This window comes from Mus caroli, unplaced genomic scaffold (assembly GCF_978045245.1).
Source record: "Mus caroli unplaced genomic scaffold, Mus_caroli_1 scaffold_5, whole genome shotgun sequence".
NCBI lineage: Eukaryota > Metazoa > Chordata > Mammalia > Rodentia > Muridae > Mus > Mus caroli.
In genome coordinates, this window is record NW_028227260.1 from 68,274,361 (window position 1) to 68,293,987 (window position 19,627).

A 19,627-nucleotide genomic window follows, 5' to 3' on the forward strand; every position below is an offset into this window, starting at 1 on the left:
TCATTTTCTTCCTCCCTCCCTCCCTCCCTCCCTCCCTCCCTCCCTCCCTCCCTCCCTCCCTCCCTCCCTCCCTCCCTTCCTCCTTCCTTTCCACCTTCCTTCCTTTTCTCTCTTCCTCTTTCTCTTCCTCCCTCCATTCTAAATTAAAGAGATTGGAAAATATGTCTTTCCTCCATTTTTTTTTTTACTCTGGTCCCCAGTAAACCACAGACATTTCAGAGAAATCACCACCAATACATTTATGAATACTACATGTGAGGGACCAGGAAAGAGAAGACTGGGGGGGGGAGGATTGGAGTAATAGAATGAAATGGTTATCACCAATAATGGTATGGAAACATTTATGTATTAAGATAAATACTAAACTGATACCAAATGCCCATGTGGGCATAATCTACAACAAACCTGGATAAACATTCACTCAACATTTACTGAATGCTTTGAATTGAAAAGCAGTTTTGGACAACCACAAACCTCATTTGGAAAAGCTGCTTTTTTCTAGGTCATAACTTTATAAGAAGTGAGGACAGGAGCTTTGGATCTAGCTTAGGAGTGAGAGGTTCAGAAGGAGATGGGTAAAAACACAAATGAGTATAATTATCAGAAATCTATGATGAGCCATAATTTCTATTAAAATAGATGTTATGAAAGCACGAGAGAAGTATTTTAAATATTTACTTTTAATTATATATGTGTGTATGTGTATGTATGTGTACCTGAGTGTAGGGCCCACAAAGCCAAAGGGCAGACAGGGTTGTCTGGAATTATAAGTGGTTGTGAGCTGCCAGATGTGGGTGCTGGGCCTCAAACCCAGGTCCTCTGTAAGAGCAGCAAGTACTCTTAAGTACTGAGCCTTCTCTCCAGCTCTGAGAAAGAAATTTGGAAGGGGACAGGGAGGAGTGAGCATATGTGTGTGTGTGTGTGTGTGTGTGTGTGTGAGAGAGAGAGAGAGAGAGAGAGAGAACTATGAGGTGTGGTAGTACATATTGGAATAATAGCACTAAGAAGGCAAAGTGGTGTATTGTGGGTTTATGGGTTTAAAGCAAACCTGAGCAAGATCTTCTCTCAAAAACAAAATAAAAGATAATTATTGACAATATCAAAATGGCAGTTAAATTCATGAGGGTAGTTTTCTGAGGAGAGCTGGAGAGGGGAAAGTGAGAGAGAGGTGGTGGCAAAGAGGAAGAGGAGAGGAAGGAGGGTTGTGGCAGGGAGGGGAGCCTGATTTGGGAAAGGCCCACATTTGGCGGAAGAATGACAAAAAGGAGCCAGGGAAAGGAGTTAGGAGTGTCTAGTGGAATAGCAGAAGCCATGTGAGGCAAGCCACAGAGACCAAAGTGAAGAAGCAGTTCAGAGACAAGGAGTGTGATCTGTGGTGCTTGCTTTCCTCCAGGAGGGTGGCAGAAGCTGGGACTTCCGTTAGAAATAGTGGGGGAGGTCTTTTCCTAAAGTAGCCACTGGGCGGCAGTGGAAGCAGCAGCTGCTACTGCAGCGGTGTCCAGGGACAAGCCCAAGCCTGCTTGTACTTTACTCGGTTGAAGCCTGGCAGACTTAAGTCAGTGGAACCCCTCAAGGTAAGCCAGCTTGAAGCAGTAGAGCAGGAAGCTGGCTCAGGCTGGGTGTTTTCTAATGTGACACTTCTCCATGACTTGAGACATGTCTCAAGACACCCTTCACCTCCTCCGTAGAGGCCAGTGTTAACCCTGGGAACAGAATAACGTGAAGGGAAGTATTACAGACTTGCAGCATTTTAAGACTCATACCTACTGATCAATACATATTCTGATACCTATAGTTTGATATTACTATCCCCATTTCACTGGTGAGGAAATTGTCACAAATAGGTGCCTAGGGTTATAAAGGTAATAAACAGAACAAGGATTAGAATTCACACTCACTGGCTCCAAACACTTGGGCTTTTTATAACATATACTAGGTGCCTAGGGTTATACAGTTGATAAGCAGAACAAGAGTTTGAATTCAAGCTCATCTGGTTTCAACTTGGACTTTTTATACCACATACTAATATTCAGTAGTCCAGGACTCAGGTTATTTGTGATTCAACCCTGAAGCAAGGCAGAGTCTCCAGATCCACCAATCCACCCCCTGATCCAGGATTGTAGCTCTTCCAAGAGATCTAGATTCTGGATTCTAGAGTCTTCTTTGCAGGCCTGCCTCCTCCTCTCCCTTCTAGGATGTAGTTAGGTCACATTCTTAGGACCTGAGAATCAGGTTCTGAGTCTTTATTGCTTCCCAGCTTAAAGATTCTGCTCCAGCTTGCTTATCCCTCCCAACAAGTACTGCTCACCTTGTCCAGAGCATCCTCCAGACCCAATTTGCCTTCAGAGACAGTGATACTCACAAAGCCCCAGTTATCTCCAGAGGCCTCAGATCCACAGCTGCTTACAACTGTTCTCTGACATTAGGCTTTTTAACAGTGGAGGCTTGCTCTGCATGCCTTCTCTCCTGTATTAAGACAAAGTTCTCTTGGAGTGATGGAGAGAGACAAGGTGCTGTGTAGGAAGGGGTGGGATGTGTTAGGGAAGTTTCTTGGCTAGCATCCACAGGGAGATATGAACTGTTTCCTGGCCATCTGTTCTTACATGTGTCATAGGCATCTGAAAACATACATGCTGGGAAATGAACTTCTCTTCTTTCCCCAAATCAGCTTTCTTATAGCCCTCTGAGCCTGTTAATAAGACTTCTCTTCTAGTCACCCAGGCAAGAAACCTGGAATCATTTTTTTTTTCTTTGTCAGAGGCTTAGTACGAGACCCAGTCTCTGGCCTTGAACTTGGAGCAATCCTCCTGTCTCATCCTCCAACCATAAGTACTGACATTACAGGCTTGTGCTTGTTAATCATAACCAGTCTTGGCTTAGAGTTACTGGGTTTTTTTGTTTGTTTGTTTTTTGTTTTTCGAGACAGGGTTTCTCTGTGTAGCTCTGGCTGTCCTGGAACTCACTTTGTAGACCAGGCTGGCCTCAAACTCAGAAATCTGCCTGCCTCTGCCTCCCAACTGCTGGGACTAAAGGCGTGCACAACCACTGCCTGGCTTAGAGTTACTCTTGACTCCTTCTTTTCCTCTCATACCCCACATCAGTAAACTTAGTTTCTGTTTTCACATTCTACTCAGAATATGATGATTTCTTGTAACCTTTCCCACCTTGGTCCACACGGCCATCATGTGTGTTATTAGTAGCCTCTTCCTGTGCTACTAACCCTGTTATCTAGTCTCAGAACAGAGTTATTTAGAGATTAACTCAGACCATGACACTTCTTTTCTGCAAACACTCTATAGTTTTCTTCCACTCAGTAAAGGCCTACCCTGGTGCACAAGAACCTTCAGGAACTGGTCCCTCTCAACTGTTCTGACCTCATGTTCTGTTTTCCTTCCTCAAAATACCTGCTCTCCAAGTCACTCCCATATTTAAAACAACAAATTCTTCTTCATTCTCTTCTTTATTTTTCTTTATAACAGTGATCATATCCTATATATTTTTATTGATTTATTATTACCTCTACTATTTTGTGAACTCCATTAAGCTGGCAGTTTTAAAATCTGTTTTATTCATTAGAAGTGAACTACCAGGGCCCAGAACCAAAAGCTCCCAGGAAATGTTTGTTGACCCTTTCCCAGATTAGAGCCAGAAGCTTGGAGGATCAAGTTATCATACTTATGAAGTCATTGATATTAGAGTTTGGTCCATGGAAGACTTGTGTGGGTTCAAGTCTTTATTTTACCATGAATCATCAAAACACCGAAACTATCCATGCTTTAATTTTCTCATCAGTAATTAGGACAGTAATAGAGCCTATTTGATAGAGAGCCTGTGGTACCATCAACAGGTATAAAGTCCTAAGAACAGTGCCTAGCATAGAATAAGGACTAGATAAACATTTGCTATAATTAAATACACACAGAGTTAAGATGATTATCAGTAGTTTATATTTTCAAAAGTCCTTCAGTGTGTTGACTTGCTGTTGTCCATGTAAAAATTCATTTCCCATGTTTCTACACCCATAAACTTATATGATCTTCCTGTAATTTAATTATCTTCAGTGGCCTGCCTCTTTATCCGTAAACTAGAATGTCTCCTTGTGTACACAATCATTTTGAAGCTGTTAAACAGTAATCTCACTGGGTCCCAGTTTCCCAATCTGTGTGCTGAGTGGGTTGGACCAGATAACCTCCAAGGGTTTTTCTAGCTCTGACAATCTGTTGGGATGGGACAGGAGGAGAAAAAAGGCCCCACCCCGAGTCCCACCCCCGAGAATATGCCCTCTGGCTGCCAAGAGGAAGGGTGACAGAGTCAGCTGGGCTCAGCTTCAAGGGCACCGGGTAGGAGTCTTGCCAAGGTTCCTAGGCAAGGGTGGTGGTGGTACTCCTGGGCTGGAGGCAGGCGTGAAGTGAGGCCACATCAGGGGGAACTAAGAGTACAGAGAACTGGAACTAAGGTGAGAGGTGAGGGAAAGAGGTCCCTCATCACCAGGTCAGAGCTGTGGTGGTGAGTTCGATGACAATTTGAGCCTGGGTGTTTTCCCTTTAGATGGTGCTCCTTACCCTCCACCCTCTTCAGCTAGCCAGGTTCTGCAGGCCAGAGGAAGCAGCAGAACACCATTGACTGCCTCCCTGAGCCCGAGCACTGCCTGATGCCATCAGTCCCTGGACGGGACTAAGGAAGCTGGGTAGGGGCTGGGCTAAGGGAGCTGGGTAGGGGCTGGGCTAAGGGAGCTGGGTAGGGGCTGGGCAGGCCTGGGTTGCACCTGGATTTGCTCCTCCTAGCTCTCCTGGGTGCTTTTCCTCTTTTATTGTAGGTTCATCAGGACTGGAAAAGTAGAGAAATCAGATCCTCACTTCTGTCCTTTCTACTTGTAGGGGGCCATGACCAGTGCAGACTCCTTGCTATTCACATCACTAGGTCCCAGCCCAAGTTCTGGAGATGGTGATTGTAAGTTTAATGAGGAATTCAAGTTCATCCTGTTGCCTCTGAGCTATGCAGTTGTCTTTGTGCTGGGCCTGGCCCTCAATGCCCCAACCCTTTGGCTGTTCCTCTTCCGCCTTCGACCCTGGGATGCAACAGCCACTTACATGTTCCATTTGGCATTGTCAGACACCTTGTATGTGCTGTCACTGCCCACCCTCGTCTACTACTATGCTGCCAGAAACCACTGGCCCTTTGGCACTGGCTTCTGCAAGTTCGTCCGCTTTCTTTTCTACTGGAACCTCTACTGCAGTGTCCTTTTCCTCACCTGCATCAGTGTGCACCGCTACATGGGCATCTGCCATCCACTGCGGGCAATACGCTGGGGCCGCCCTCGATTTGCAAGTCTTCTCTGCCTAGGTGTTTGGTTGGTAGTAGCTGGCTGCCTCGTGCCCAACCTCTTCTTTGTGACAACCAATGCCAATGGAACCACCATCCTGTGCCATGACACGACTCTGCCTGAGGAGTTTGACCACTACGTATACTTCAGTTCCACAATCATGGTGCTGCTCTTTGGCTTGCCCTTCTTGATCACTCTGGTCTGCTATGGACTCATGGCCCGGCGACTGTATCGACCTTTGCCAGGAGCTGGACAGTCATCTTCTCGGCTCCGTTCTCTCCGCACCATTGCTGTGGTACTGACTGTCTTCGCTGTCTGCTTTGTGCCTTTCCACATCACCCGCACAATTTACTACCTGGCAAGACTGTTGAACGCTGAATGCCGGGTGCTGAACATTGTTAATGTGGTTTACAAAGTGACTCGTCCCCTGGCCAGTGCTAATAGCTGTCTTGATCCAGTGCTCTATCTGTTCACGGGGGACAAGTATCGAAACCAGCTCCAGCAGCTATGCAGAGGTAGCACACCCAAGCGCCGAACAACTGCTTCCTCCCTGGCTTTGGTGACCCTACATGAAGAAAGCATCAGCAGGTGGGCGGACATCCACCAAGACAGCATCTTCCCTGCTTATGAGGGTGACCGATTATAACGGTGGGCACTGGATATGACAGGAAGGGGACTAACTGCAGGCAGAGGGGAGGGAGCTCCTTAGTGACACTTGATAGGGGCATCAGCTGTCCTCTTTTTAAGCCACTTTTTAGTTACTCCTATGATTCTTTCTCCTTTTCTGTCCCTTCCTGGGGCCACTGTTCCCGTTTCTCAAACCTCAGTACTCTTTGCTGGTTCTGCTTCCCCCAGGTCCTTCCACAGCATGTGTTTCTCCAACCAGAGTAGTGACTTCAACTAGAGGAGTGAAGAGTGGAGCAATCTCAAGATGGGCCTGATGTGTATAATGAAACAAGGCAGAACCAGGAAGCTGGGGTACTAGCATAGCACAGATACCATATAAGTCACATGCAGCATTCACACCCACTTCCTGGCTCCCTCTCAAAGACAAGATAGTCCTACCTGTCAAGGTGCTGAAATAGGGTACAGGGCATGTGAACCTGCCTTGCAGGGCCCTACATACCCTCTCGAAGCCTGCTGGTGTTGAACTGCAGAGCAGCCATGAAACAGAATACTGCTCTTGGTTGCTGACCCTAAGGAATCTCTGGAGGCAGGGTCCAGGTTGATAGCAGCCTTGGAAGCAGGAATAAGATTACCCCTACCTCTAGGACTGCGGGAGAACACACTTGATAGCTCCCACCTATATAATGAGAGGAGGAGTGGACAACTCTGACTGAGAAGGAAGAAAACCTCCAAGCTCTCCTAGTGATGGGCAAAGCAGGTTTGTGCAGAACAGGGTGGTGACAGGAGTAGACGCCCAGAACTGGCTCTTCACTGCTCTCTTCCCTTTCCTAGCTCTAGTTAGATAAAGCATAAATAAACCCGTCACCAGATCTTTTTGAATCAGTCGATAGGATTTCAAGGCTAGGGTGGGGCAGTCAGTTTTCCTACCTGTTCAGTCCTCTTGCCACAACACTTACGGGTTTGGAGGATCTGGTGGGTGTATGGAGCAGAGGAAGCTAAACCCTGAGCTTGAGAAGAAAGAGTTTCTGGGCGGGCATTCATGAGAAGGGCAATCTCTTTTCAGCCTCGTTTCCTGTGAAAGTCACCTGCTAGCCTATTGGTCTTCTGAGTCAACCCCCAACCTTTGCTGCTCTTTGTGATCAGTACTCATCTACACACACCAACTTCTTATTGGCCTCAAGTGTTCTCTCTGTCTGGAGTGTAGGGGAGGGAGGTACTAGGCTACAGAGTAAAACAGCTAAATCATAATGCCCCTCTGCCTTTCTTTTTGTTCTTTAAATACATCTCTCTCCCTTGGAGCACAAGAGTTCTTCTCTTAGAAGTAAATTAAGTGGCCTTTTTGAGTCTTACCAGGTTCCCACCCTTATGAGCACAATCTCCTTGCCCGTCACTGCTGCTAGCCATAGGCTCCATGTGGTAACGTTATTCTCTTCATTACAACTCATTTAAGATCCTCCATCATTGGGCCCCAGAACTCCAAGCTGCTTAGTCAAGACTAACTTCCTGGGCTTGATAGTCTGCTATTTTATCCTCCCCTGTCTCTCCACAAGATCTCACTGTGTACCACTGTCTAGCCTAGAACTAGCTACAGAGACCTGGGTGACCTTGAACTCATAGGGATCGACCTGGTTTTTGTTTTTGTTTTTTGTGGGTTTGCTTCCCAATTCCTGGGATTAAAGACATACGCTAGCAGGCTGGGGAAACACCTCAGTGTCTCTATGCTTCATTCAAATCTGCGTAGGTGTGCTGCATTGTCTCTATCACTTTGTTCCCCATGGCCCCTTAATGAGGGACCTTGTTCCTTTTTTCCTTTGTCTTCATCTTTGTTAGTTACTTTTATCACTGATTTTATATCACCATTAAAAAAAAAAAGACACAACTTTCCTGTCTCATTTTGCCACTGTTCTGTTAGTGTCTCCTTATTTCACTACTGCTATAAACACAAATCCGAGTTCCTCCCATTCTTCGGCACTTAGAACACAAATTATGTCTTTGGCAAGAACGTTAATATTTTCTCTACTCTTCTCCCTCTTTGACCTCTCTACGTCACTTGACTCTACTGCATGTAATTTTATAGGTATTTTTTAAATATAAAAATAACATTTAAAACAACCTCACTGTGACAACCCTGAAGGAAATGTGGAGAGAAAATATTTACCTATTTCAACCCCAAATTTCTGTTTTCCATACTCAACATTTTCTTGGTTTGAAGCCATGTATTATAGAAGTATAACCACAGTTATATCTTTTAAAAGTCTGCTTTTTAGGGTATTTAGAGTTTGGTGATATATGCCTATAATCCCAAGAGTTGCTAGTAGACACAAGAGGGTTATAAACTGGAAGTTAGCCTAGACTACATAGTGAGACCTTTTGTCAAAGCAAACAAATAAGTATAATTCTCTTATTGCAAACTTTCTCCAGCTTGATGCAATCTTTTTGTTTGTTTGTTTGCTTGTTTGTTTTTTTGAGACAGGGTTTCTCTGTGTAGCCCTGGCTGTCTTGGAACTCACTCTTTTCTTCTACATACTCGAACTCAGAAATCTGCCTGCCTCTGCCTCCCAAGTGCTGGGATTAAAGGCGAGCGCCAATAGTTACATAAACTTACTTCCATTGGTAGATTATATCTTTTTTTTCTTTTAAAGATTTATTTATTTATTATATGTAAGTGCACTGTAGCTGTCTTCAGACACACCAGAAGAGGGAGTCAGATCTTGTTAAGGATGGTTGTGAGCCACCATGTGGTTGCTGGGATTTGAACTAAGGACCTCTGGAAGAGCAGTCGGGTGCTCTTACCTGCTGAGCCATCTCACCAGCCCCGGTAGATTATATCTTAATAGGCTATTCCCTTATTATTATTATTCCACTTAGGTAGGTTAGTTTTTCTGTGCTTTGAATATTTTCCTGTTTGTGACTTTTTTTTTTTTTTTGCAATTCTAGCTCTAGTACAAGTTCTCAAGAGTGAGATTAGCAGACCAAAGAGCACGAACGTTTTTATGGGTTGTGATTTTTCCCAATGACTGCATACATTTTCACTGTCACAATGATATATGGCTAGCCTAGTTCCATTGCTGTTCCAGCATCAGACTTTATGGGAAATCTTTCTGGAAGAGAAACATTCAATTTGTTAATTTCACTTCTTTGCTTTCGTATGGCATTGAACACTTTCTCCCGAGTTTACTATTTGCATTCTTTTCCAACGACTACTTATCTTCTATTGAAATATTATATTTATTTAATGTGTATATTATAATTGGTCATATTTGACTTATGTAACTCACTTATTATAATGCTTTATTCCTTCGTTTCATTTAGATTTAGAATCGCTTTCCTTCTGCTCTTTGTTGATTACTTCCCCTCTCTCCTTTGCTGCCATCTTTTTGTCCGATTCTTGACATGTGGGGTGATTTAATCCTCTATGGATTATCAGATTGTTTATTTCCTCTTAGACCGAACAAATAGGAGGTAAGTACAAGTCAATTGACTTCTAGTCCTTAAGAACCTCAGAGCTCATCCAGAGCTTGGGTTCCATTTCATTTTCTAGCTGAAGAAACAGTCCCAGTGAAATGCCGTGCTTGTGACTTAGTGGCGGGTAGAAACTAGACCCTGGGCTGCTTTCCCATGATGCCTTTCATCCTACCATGCCAACTTGGTGCTAGGCCAGACCTTTGTCTCTCCAAACCCAGCTGACTGCTGGACAGGTTAACTTAGATCTTTGTTGCTTCTAACCTGTAATTTAAAAAAATGAAACTGCCTGAACCAGTTCTCCTACTCTTGCTCATTTCTAGTCATGACACCTTTCTTAAACTACCTAGGTTCTAATGCTACTGACAAACTCCACTCTTCCCCTAGCTCACCAAGTTCTGACATTGCTCTCTTTGCAAGGTGTAATTGGCTTTCTTCTATTGTCCCTATGCTACCATTCTAATACTGCTTCTTCTTACCTTGTCCCTGACTCACTGTCAAAGGTTTCTGTGTCATCCTTACTTCCAGCCACCTTCCACACAAATGCGTATTGTCAGATCAATCTGTCCAACCTTACTCTCAGAGTTTCACTCAGAAATCTTGGATGATCTTTTTTATTATTATTGTTGTTTACAAGTCAAAACACTTTAGGCAGAAATTTAAGAAAGGCTTTAGTAACCTTCTATTATTCCTCAATACAAAGTTCTCTTTTCTAGGTTTTTTGGTTTGTTGGTTTATTTTGTGTGTGTGGCCGGGTGGCTCTTGGGACAGAGCCTAAGGTCTTGCCCTTGTACCATTGAGCTACATTTCTAGACTTCTCTATGTAAATCAGTCTCCTTCTTCTCTCTCCAGACAATACTTGTACTTTCTTACCTCTGTCCTCTCTTCCTGTCTGGCCACTATATTCAAATACCTACCCACCACAGTTGTCCTTTTCTTACCTATTTTCCAGGAGCCAGGCCTTTAGCTCTCACATATTTTCTGAGTCTTTCTCTGGCAGTTCTTACCAACAGTTATCTCCCTGATATTTTTTCCTTTTTTTGTTCTTTATTATATATTTTCTTTATTTACATTTCAAATGTTATCCCTTTTCCTAGTTTCCTCTCTGAAAATCCCCTATTCGTTCCCCCCTCCCCCAATCTCCCTGATTTTTTTTTCTGGTAATTACTGTCCACATCAGTCAGTTGGCACTTTTAACATTTCTTGAAATTATGGACACTAATTTAAATTATCAGTTAATTATTCATACATACTTGCCTTGCGTATCCCACTTGTAAACCTCTTGAGTTAATGTAATATAGATAAAAGAACACAGGATTGAAGATCAGAACACCCAAGTTTTGCCATGAATCTGAAAAGGGGGCCCAGGTGTGTCACCTTGGATGAGTCAGTCAAATTCTTTGAACCATAATTTCATCATCTATGAAATGAAGATCATAATCTCAGCTCTATGTAATTCTTCAGGTTACAGTGAGGCTGTGCAAAGCTAGAGTGCTAAACAAATATAAATAGCTGTAATAATATCATTCTATTTGTTTAATAAATGGTGCTTAATAAATATGTGACGTGTGATTGCATGTTAGCAATTCAGTTGGTTGCTTATTTTTCAGGATATTGTCCACTTTAAAATGCTTACATGAATCTCAAGGAATTAAAGAACTAAAGAAACATCAGGAACAGGTGGGTTGAGGCAGGCATTTAAAAAATGAGAAGTAGCCCTATTTGCTATATTTGCTGTGTAGGTTACTTGACTGTGTACAAAGCTAACTTGGATGAGAGAAGAGCTACTCTAGCTGGGCTTCCACTTTCTCCACACTTTTGTGTTTCCCTCATCATCTAATTTCTAGCTATCTAGGCCAAGTTAGTTGATCTCTTCAAGCTTCAGTTTCCTCATTACCAAATCAGGATAGGAGTATCTATTTGACAGGATTCGGATGAAGAGTCCATGGAGCAATGGATGAAGAAGCATTTATTACAGTTCCTGTAGGTGGGAACCCCTTTTCAGGAGTTTTCAACTTTGCTACAACCAGATGAGCAGCCAAAATTGTAGGGCTGCCTAAAAAGTGGTAGGATAATAACAAAAATGAAGCCTTGTGCGAGCCAGGAGGCTAAAAACTGATCACCGAAGGATGACATTCGTGATGAATTGGAAGGAAACAAGTCAAGCTTCTGGCATCAAGGGAAAAGGGAGCTTTAAAAAAATACTAAGAAAATAAATAGCTGCATCAAGACCAAGAGAATTTAGGAAGTATAAGACACTCAGTTAAAACAAAAATGCTTTATGCTCTGATGGTTTGGATTTATGCACCCAAACATTAGCCAGTGACACTGACCAAAGAGACTATTCATAAATAAATTTTCTTTTAAAAATTTAGTTGCAAGTTTATATGTACCCCACTTGTGTGTGTGTGTGTGTGTGTTTGTGTATACTCATGACTGCAGGTGCCCTCAGAGGTGTGAGGGGATTGATTCCCTGGAGCTGGGGTTATAGTGGTTTTGACCTGCCTGACATGGGTTTTGGGAACTGAATTCAAGTCCTCTGGAAGAGCAGTATACACTCTTAACCATTGAGACATCTCTTCAGCTCCAAATCTATTATTTAATGTTTTGGTTTTTTGAGGCAGGGTCTCACTATATAGCCTTGGCTATCTGGGAGCTTGTTGTATAGACAGGCTGATCTTAGACTTCTTCATCCTCCTGAATGCTGAGGTTAAAGGTATGAGCCACCACACCTGGCCTTAAATAAAATTCCAGATGAAGATCTATCTTCATGACTTTCATATTTCACTGTGTATTTCTAAGTTTCTTTTTTCAACTGTAAAGAGCTAATTGTGTTGGATAAATTATATCTATTTAGCAAAATTTACATTCTCAATTTTTCATTTTATTTTTTATTAGATATTTTCTTCATTTACATTTCAAATGCTACTTCTTTGCACAGTCTCCAGAAGAATCCGTAGCATCACCTGTAGGACGGATATTTTCAGTATGAGCTGAGGTGTAGATTGTCACCAAAAGAAAGTAAAAAAAACAGGTATTTCAGTGCAACTAAAGAGCTAGTCTATGAGGGACCTTGGTGTGTTTGTTTATCAGAGACAATGGATTTGGATTACAAAGTGGGACAAAGACAAATGATTCATCCTTGAGCTAAAGTGTAGATTATTAAAAAGATACTGACTCTTTAAGAGAAAGAAGATGAAATACTTCTTGGGGCAGGCTGATTATCACCATCAATTCTGTACTACACTTTGGGGCCCTATCATATTCTTAGATCTGCTCAAGAGAAGAAAAAAAATGCAATGTGTTTGGAAAACAGGAGAAAAACTAACCAGTACACAAGGACGATGGCTTCTGCTCAATTTGTGTTACTCCCAATGATATTTAACTTAGAGTTCATTGTAAATCTCACTCTTTTTTACTACACAATAGCCTTCTACCTCCAACATCAAAAAAATCAACCACTTTGAATCTGGGGATTTTTTTCCCAGAGGGTACTCATTGTTTTGATCTCTGACAACTTAAGTTATTATGATTTGATTTCAATAAAGTTTTTGTCTTTATCCATTCTTCATTGAGGGGCATATAGCTTGTTTCCAGTTTCTGGCTATTATGAATAAAGCTACTATGAATATTGTTCTTGTGCTATGGTAGAGCATGTTTTTGGGGTTGTGCCCAGGAATGGTACAGCTAGATCTTGAGCTAGAACTATTCCAAATTTTCTGAGAAACCCCTACATGGATTTTTTGATGTCAGACACATTTTAGTATCATCTTAATACAATCTACATAAACTTGAACTGGTATTTATTTGGGTTCAGTTATAACATAGCATAAAAAAATCAAAGCACTGGTTGTCTGAAATAAAGCAAACAATCAATATTCAATAAACACACTTGATTTATTTTTTATAAAAGGGTTAAGTTTACAATTAAACTTTTATAAAAAGTTTAGCATAAGTACGCAATTACATTTTATTGCAGAAATAGGTTATTTCTGCCATTATACAAGAAAACTTTAAAGAGTCCACAAGGTTCAAAACACACACACACACACACACACACACACAAACACACACACACACAGAGAGAGAGAGAGAGAGAGACAGAGAGAGAGAGAGAGAGAGAGAGAGAGCATTCAGTAGACTCGCGTCAAAAAGGCCATTTCTGACGAAAGACTTCATTTAAGTAACCGCATAATACTGGGTCCTTCTGGTATTCACGCTCTACCTTTGAAAAAAGGCAAAGTCTGCTTAGATTGGACAATTTCTTGTGTTTTTTTTTTTAACGTTTTCGCTCCCCATGGTGGGAATAATATATAAAGAAAACCTTCCAACTGTAGAAAAGGCACTGAAAGTCTCTCATAAATAACGGTATCACAGTCCAGGCCGGAGAACGCCTGGGCAAGACGATCATCTTTACTTTTCCTTCCATTTTCTTTTTGAAAAAGGTCTATTCAACTTGTTTTCCTGGTGAAATGGTTGATAACAAAACAAAACAAAACAAAACAAAACAAAACAAAACAAAACAAAAGGCTTAAAAGATCCTGTAGACTTCTTCTTGTGCAAAAGAAAAAGAGAAAGTAAAAAGAAAAAAAAAGTTCTCAAATGCCATTTCTTTAGCCACAGAGTACTTTGCTATCATTCAACATAAGCTCAGAAGGAAATTCAGATCCCTGCAAGGATAGGATGCTAATGTCCGTGTTCAGGGTGGTCAGCGGTGTCCTGGAGGCCTGGTTCTGTCCAAGTGGTGCAAGCTGATGATAGTGGGATGCGAGTCCAGGGCGGGCTGCAGGTCCAAGATGTAATCGATGACTGTGCTGCAGGATTTCAATCTTGGTCACCTTCTTGTTCTGGGGAATGCTGGGCATCAGTTCCTTGAGCTTGGAGTAGCAGTCGTTCATGTTGTAGAGCAGACTCATCGGGTCCTCCACCGGGGTTTTGCTCTGGGAGATGCTCAAGCTGTGGTCCCAGGCTGTTTTTCCTAATGGGACCGGAAGGGAGTCCCCGCAGGGGGATGAACTGGCTGCGCAGCACCAGGCTCTGTTCAGAATGACTCTACATAGATTTTTTAAGTGGTTGTGCAAGTTTGGATTTCCACCAGCAATGGAGGAGTGTTTCCCTTGCTCCACATGCTCACCAGAATCTGCTGTTACTTAAGTTTTTAATTTTAACCATTCTGATTGGTGTAAGATGGAATTCCCTGATGGCTAAGGATTTTGAACATTTCTTTAAGTGTGCCTTAGCCATTTGAGATTTCTTTGTTGAGAAATATTTTTAGATTTGTACCCCATTTTTAAATGGGGTTATTTGGTTTATTGATATCTAGTGTATAGATATAGATATATGATTAGTCCTCTGTCAAATGTAGAATTGGTGAAAATCTTTTTTCCATTCTGTAGGCTGACACTTTGTCTGAATGATGGTTTCCTTTGCCTTACAGAAGCTTTTCAGTAGTAATTGTTGGTCTTAGTGTCTGCACTATTTGTGTTCTGTTTAGGAAGTTGTCTCCTGTCCCAATGTGTTCAAGGCTATTATTCCCCACTTTCTCTTCTATCAAGTTCAGTGTATCTGGTTTTATGTTTAAGTCTTTGATCCACTTGGATTTGAATTTTGTCTATGGTGATAGATATGGATCTATTTCTTTTCTTCTACATACTGACATCCAGTTAGATCAGCACCATTTGATGAAGATGCTTTCTTTTTTCCATTGTATATTTCTGGACATCAGGGAGCCAGTAGGGGTCTAATCTAGGTCCTCTGAATATATGTTATGGCTGAGTAGCTTGGTGTTCTTGTGGGAATCCTAAGAGAGGAACTAGGGCTGTCCCTGACTCTTTTGCCTACTTGTGGGACACTTTTCCTCCTATTGGAGGTTGCCTCGTCCAGCCTTGGTATGGTGATATGTGCCTGGCTTTACTGTAGCTTGCCATGGGATGTTTGGGATGTCCCTGGGAGGCCTGCTCTTTTTTGAGGGAAGGGGTGTGTGTGTGTGTTAATTAGTTTTTTAAGTTTGGAATAGACTTAATTTTCCCCTTCCCATACTCCAGTTTATGAAATTGAGATGCTAAGTCTAGTGGACACTTGAAGATATAGAAGTGAAGGTTCTCTTAGATATTGGTGTCACATATATTATTTGTCATTCTTTTATTATTTCTAGTCACTTTTGCAACATTTATTCATTAAATATATCAATAACCTATTATCTTATAACAAAACATTATTAACAATATTGTAAATAATATTGATAAGTTATAAAATTTTGATATTGTTTAGAATATATTACAAATTCACTATATTGTATTTATTTTTTGGATTGTAATGTAGTGATGCATCATTTATCTTGTGGCTCACATTGACATAGGTTTTACCACTGAGGGACTTTCATTTTGCTTCTAGGTGTCTCTGGTGTGTTCATACTCTTCTGTATTTGTTTGTGTATAGTGGATATGAAATCTATTCCTATTCATGCTTGGAAACCACTAGACTCCCGAGCTCTATCCTCCAGCCCTCATTTTACTATTGTTTTGAGATAAGGTCCCACTAAATTGCCCAAGCTGATCTTGAATTTACTCTGTAGCTCTGAACGACCTTGGACTTCTTTCCCCCTAATTCAGACTTAAGTACTTATGCTTATTAAGGCTGAGCCACTATTCCTTTCTGCTTTTTAAAAAAATGAAGCAAATATTAAGTTTATTCATAAAAGATTTACCTATTTATCCATTTAATTATTCATATTTTTAGAAAGGGTATTAGTGTGTCCCAAAAATATTGAGTGAGACAAGGATGGAAATGGGCGTAGATAAGGAAAAGGATACTGGGGAATTAGTGGATAACACACATAAGAAGGTCAAGGTTTAAACTTCTTTTTTTTCTTTTTTTCCCCTTTTCCCCAATTTTTTATTAGGTATTTTCTTCATTACATTTCAAATGCTATCCTGAAAGTCCCCCAAACACCCCACCCTGCTCCTCTACCCACCCACTCCCACTTCATGGCCCTGGTGTTCCCCTGTACTGGGGCATATAAAGTTTGCAAGACCAAGGGGCCTTTCTTTCCAATGATGGCCGACTAGGCCTTCTTCTGCTACATATGCAGCTAGAGACATGAGCTCTGGGGGTATTGGTTAGTTCATATTGTTTTTCCACCTATAGGGTTGCAAACCCCTTCTGCTCCTTGGGTATTTTCTCTAGTTCCTTCATTAGGGGCCCTGTGTTCCATCCAATAGCTGACTGTGAGCACCCACTTCTGTGTTTGCCAGGCACGGGCATCGCCTCACAAGAGACAGCTATATCAGGGTCCTTTCAGCAAAATCTTGTTGGCGTATGCACTGGTGTCTGCATTTGGAGGCTGATTATGGGATGGATCTCCGGGTGTGGAAGTCTCTAGATGGTCCATCCATTTGTCTCAGCTCCAAACTTTGTCTCTGTAACTCCTTCAATGGGTGTTTTGTTCCCAATTCTAAGAAGGGGTGAAATATCCACACTTTGGTCTTCGTTCTTCTTGAGTTTCATGTGTTTTTCAAATTGTATCTTGGGTATTCTAAGTTTCTGGGCTAATATCCCCTTATCAGTGAGTACATATCATGTGAGTTCTTTTATGATTGGGTTACCTCAAAGGTTTAAACTTCTATACATTTTTTCTTTTACTCTTCCAGGGATCCATGATATTAAATTAAATACAGATAGCCTTGCTTCCATGTTGTGACCCTGGTGCTTTTCTGGATAATTCTATTTTTATTATTACTTTCAACAGAAACAGATGAGAACCCTTCAAAACCAATTATCTGTGGATCTAATTACACTTTGATCACTCCTTACAAAGTTTTAATTCATTCTGTAAACCTACTTTTACAAAACTTTCCTTCTATTCTAAGAACATCCAAAACAAATTAGTCATTTCATATTACTAGCTGTATTCTCTGCCATGTTGAGGGATTTGAACCTCTTATCCTGTAACTCAGCATCATATTAGAGGAACTCTAAATGTTCCTTAAAGTTTTCATGGGTATTGTTTGAAGTAAGGTTTCTATCTCTAGATAAGCTTATGGGATGCTGAATACTTCCCTTTGGAAAGTCACAGTGTCCAGATTTGTTCTTCCAATCCCACCTGCCCCATGACCTGCCTGAAGACTGGGTGCCTTGAACCTGTCCTATGGATCTCAGATGCAACAGTGCAGTTCTCAAGCCTCATCAGAGATGCTTGTTTTTTTTTTTTTTCAGTAAATGGCAATTAACACAGAGACCCACAACTGGTCAACTGTGTAGTGATTAAGTGCTGCACCGTGGAATGCTTCTCTCTAAATTAAATGGACCATGTATATTCATCCCATCACCTTCTAAGGTTCAGAGATAATTGTGGAAGAGGAGGCAGAAAGATTACAAGAGTTAGAGGGGGTGGATTACTACAAGGAATCAAAATGTCTTTGTACACAGTAGGGGAGTCACAAATGTGAACTTACGACAGTTTTGACAGCATGCATAAACGCCTGCACAAGCTAGACAAAATCCCAGCATGAAGTCCCACCTCCAGCTGAGGATCTATTGGTAACTGACAGGTGCCAAGAAAAGAAGAGTTAGCTTTCCTTAAGGGTGTAGTGCCTGGCAGGTTTAACATATGCCAATGGATGGCCACATATTCAAAAATATTTAAGAAGTGCTTGGGACTTGATGGGTTAAAACAATGAGGACACATAGTTGAATAGGTATGGAATGGGGGAGTGGATCTTGGAAGAGATGGGGGAAGGGGTGAATATGATCAAAACACAATGTATGAAATTCTCAAAAAAATTAATAAAATATTTTTAAAGGAAAATTACAGTGTCTATTAATGTTCAAACTTAAAAAAATCCTAAATCTCAGAAGACTCCAAACAGACTTCAGCAAGTACAACTATCTATTCTAGTGCCTCCCACACTCATTTTTACTATTGTCTTCTATGCAGTAACTATTAGTGTCTAAGAACATTAGTGGTACCCAGAGCATAAGTTAGGATAGTTTGGTAGGGCCACTGTAAAAACAAGAAATGATTTTATAGGGTGACTAATCAGATTTAAGATTCAGCAAGGTAAATCTGATGGAAGAGTTGATTAAAGCAGATTTTACTAGAAGCAATAGCAATAGTCTATGAATTTTGGTAAGGTCTTTGACTGGATTATGACAGTAGGGGAGAGGAGAGGTTTGTTGGGATAACAAAATGTAGTAAAATTGATATGACTTCGGGGTACAATGGGAGTAGGAAGGAAGGAGATGATTTACCCGGTGAGTAAAAGGTGTTTACTGGATGTGGTGGTTAGACTAGGTATGGCCCCCATACATTCATGAGTTTGAATGCTTGGCCCATAGGAAGTGGCTCTATTAGGAGGTATGGCCTTGTTGGAGTAGGTGTGGCCTTGTTGGAAGAAGTGTGTCACTCTGGAGGTGGGCTTTAAGGTCTCATATGTGTGCTCAAGCTCCACCCAGTGTGGAACAGTCTCCTCCTGCCTGCTGATCAAGATGTAGAACTCTCAGTGTCTTCTCTTACACTACACCTGCCTTCACTCTGCCATGTTTCCCATCATGACAATAATGGACTAAACCTCTGAAACTGTAAGCCAGCCCCAATTAAATGTGAGCCTTTATAAGAGTTTCTTTGGTCAATAAAACCCTAATTAAGACATTGGATATTGGTATATTGGATACATTTGGCTATTGCTTATGAGGGAAGTGTGGGTTAGAAGTAGACCCCAAATTATGTAAAAATAAGAGAAGGCCTAATAGTTAAGAGTCAAGCAAAGGAAAAAAGAAAAGTAATCTAAATTGGCCTTTAACTTTGGGTTATCTGGTATATTTTAAAATATGTCTTACTCTTATTTTCCTTTAGCTCTATGTACGTGGATTTGCACATGAGAGTGAAGTTCCTGACAAGGCCAGAAGGCATCGCATTCCCTGGAGCTGGAGATACAGGTGGGGAGAATTGCCCAGTATGGGTGCTGGGAACCAAACTTGAATCCCCTGCTTGAGCAGTATGTATTCTTAACCATTGAGCTATCTCTCCATCCCCTTAAAATGTCTCTTTTTATTTACTCCTTTAGATTTCTCAAAATGCAGGGGCTGGAGATGTGGTTCAATTGGTAGTGTGAAATACAGATATCCTATTTACTGAGCTTGTTCTAGGCCCTGGGTTCCATTCTCAGCACCACATAAATCAGACATGGTGGCACATTCATGTGAGCCCAGCACTAA

The 19,627-nt window shown here is 41.5% G+C and overlaps 1 protein-coding gene and 1 pseudogene across 4 annotated transcripts; one reads left to right on the forward strand and one right to left on the reverse strand.

Moving 5' to 3' along the window:
- The first annotated feature begins 4,302 nt into the window (after window positions 1-4,302).
- Window positions 4,303-11,863, forward strand: P2ry4 (pyrimidinergic receptor P2Y4). Of its 4 annotated transcripts, none has more exons than XM_021153377.3 (3): window positions 4,375-4,456; window positions 4,549-4,687; window positions 4,878-11,863. In XM_021153377.3, the coding sequence occupies exon 3, from the start codon at window positions 4,884-4,886 to the stop codon at window positions 5,967-5,969; it is 1,086 nt and encodes a 361-aa protein (XP_021009036.1). In that variant the 5' UTR covers window positions 4,375-4,456; window positions 4,549-4,687; window positions 4,878-4,883; the 3' UTR covers window positions 5,970-11,863. The 4 variants fall into 4 exon arrangements, with proteins under 4 accessions (XP_029328800.1, XP_021009036.1, XP_021009037.1 ...); XM_029472939.2 differs by having other exon boundaries at window positions 4,399-4,456; window positions 4,579-4,687; XM_029472940.2 differs by lacking the exons at window positions 4,375-4,456; window positions 4,549-4,687 and adding an exon at window positions 4,303-4,340.
- A 2,162-nt stretch (window positions 11,864-14,025) lies between these two features.
- Window positions 14,026-17,886, reverse strand: LOC110286307 (DNA-binding protein inhibitor ID-2 pseudogene; annotated as a pseudogene).
- Window positions 17,887-19,627: the final 1,741 nt, after the last annotated feature.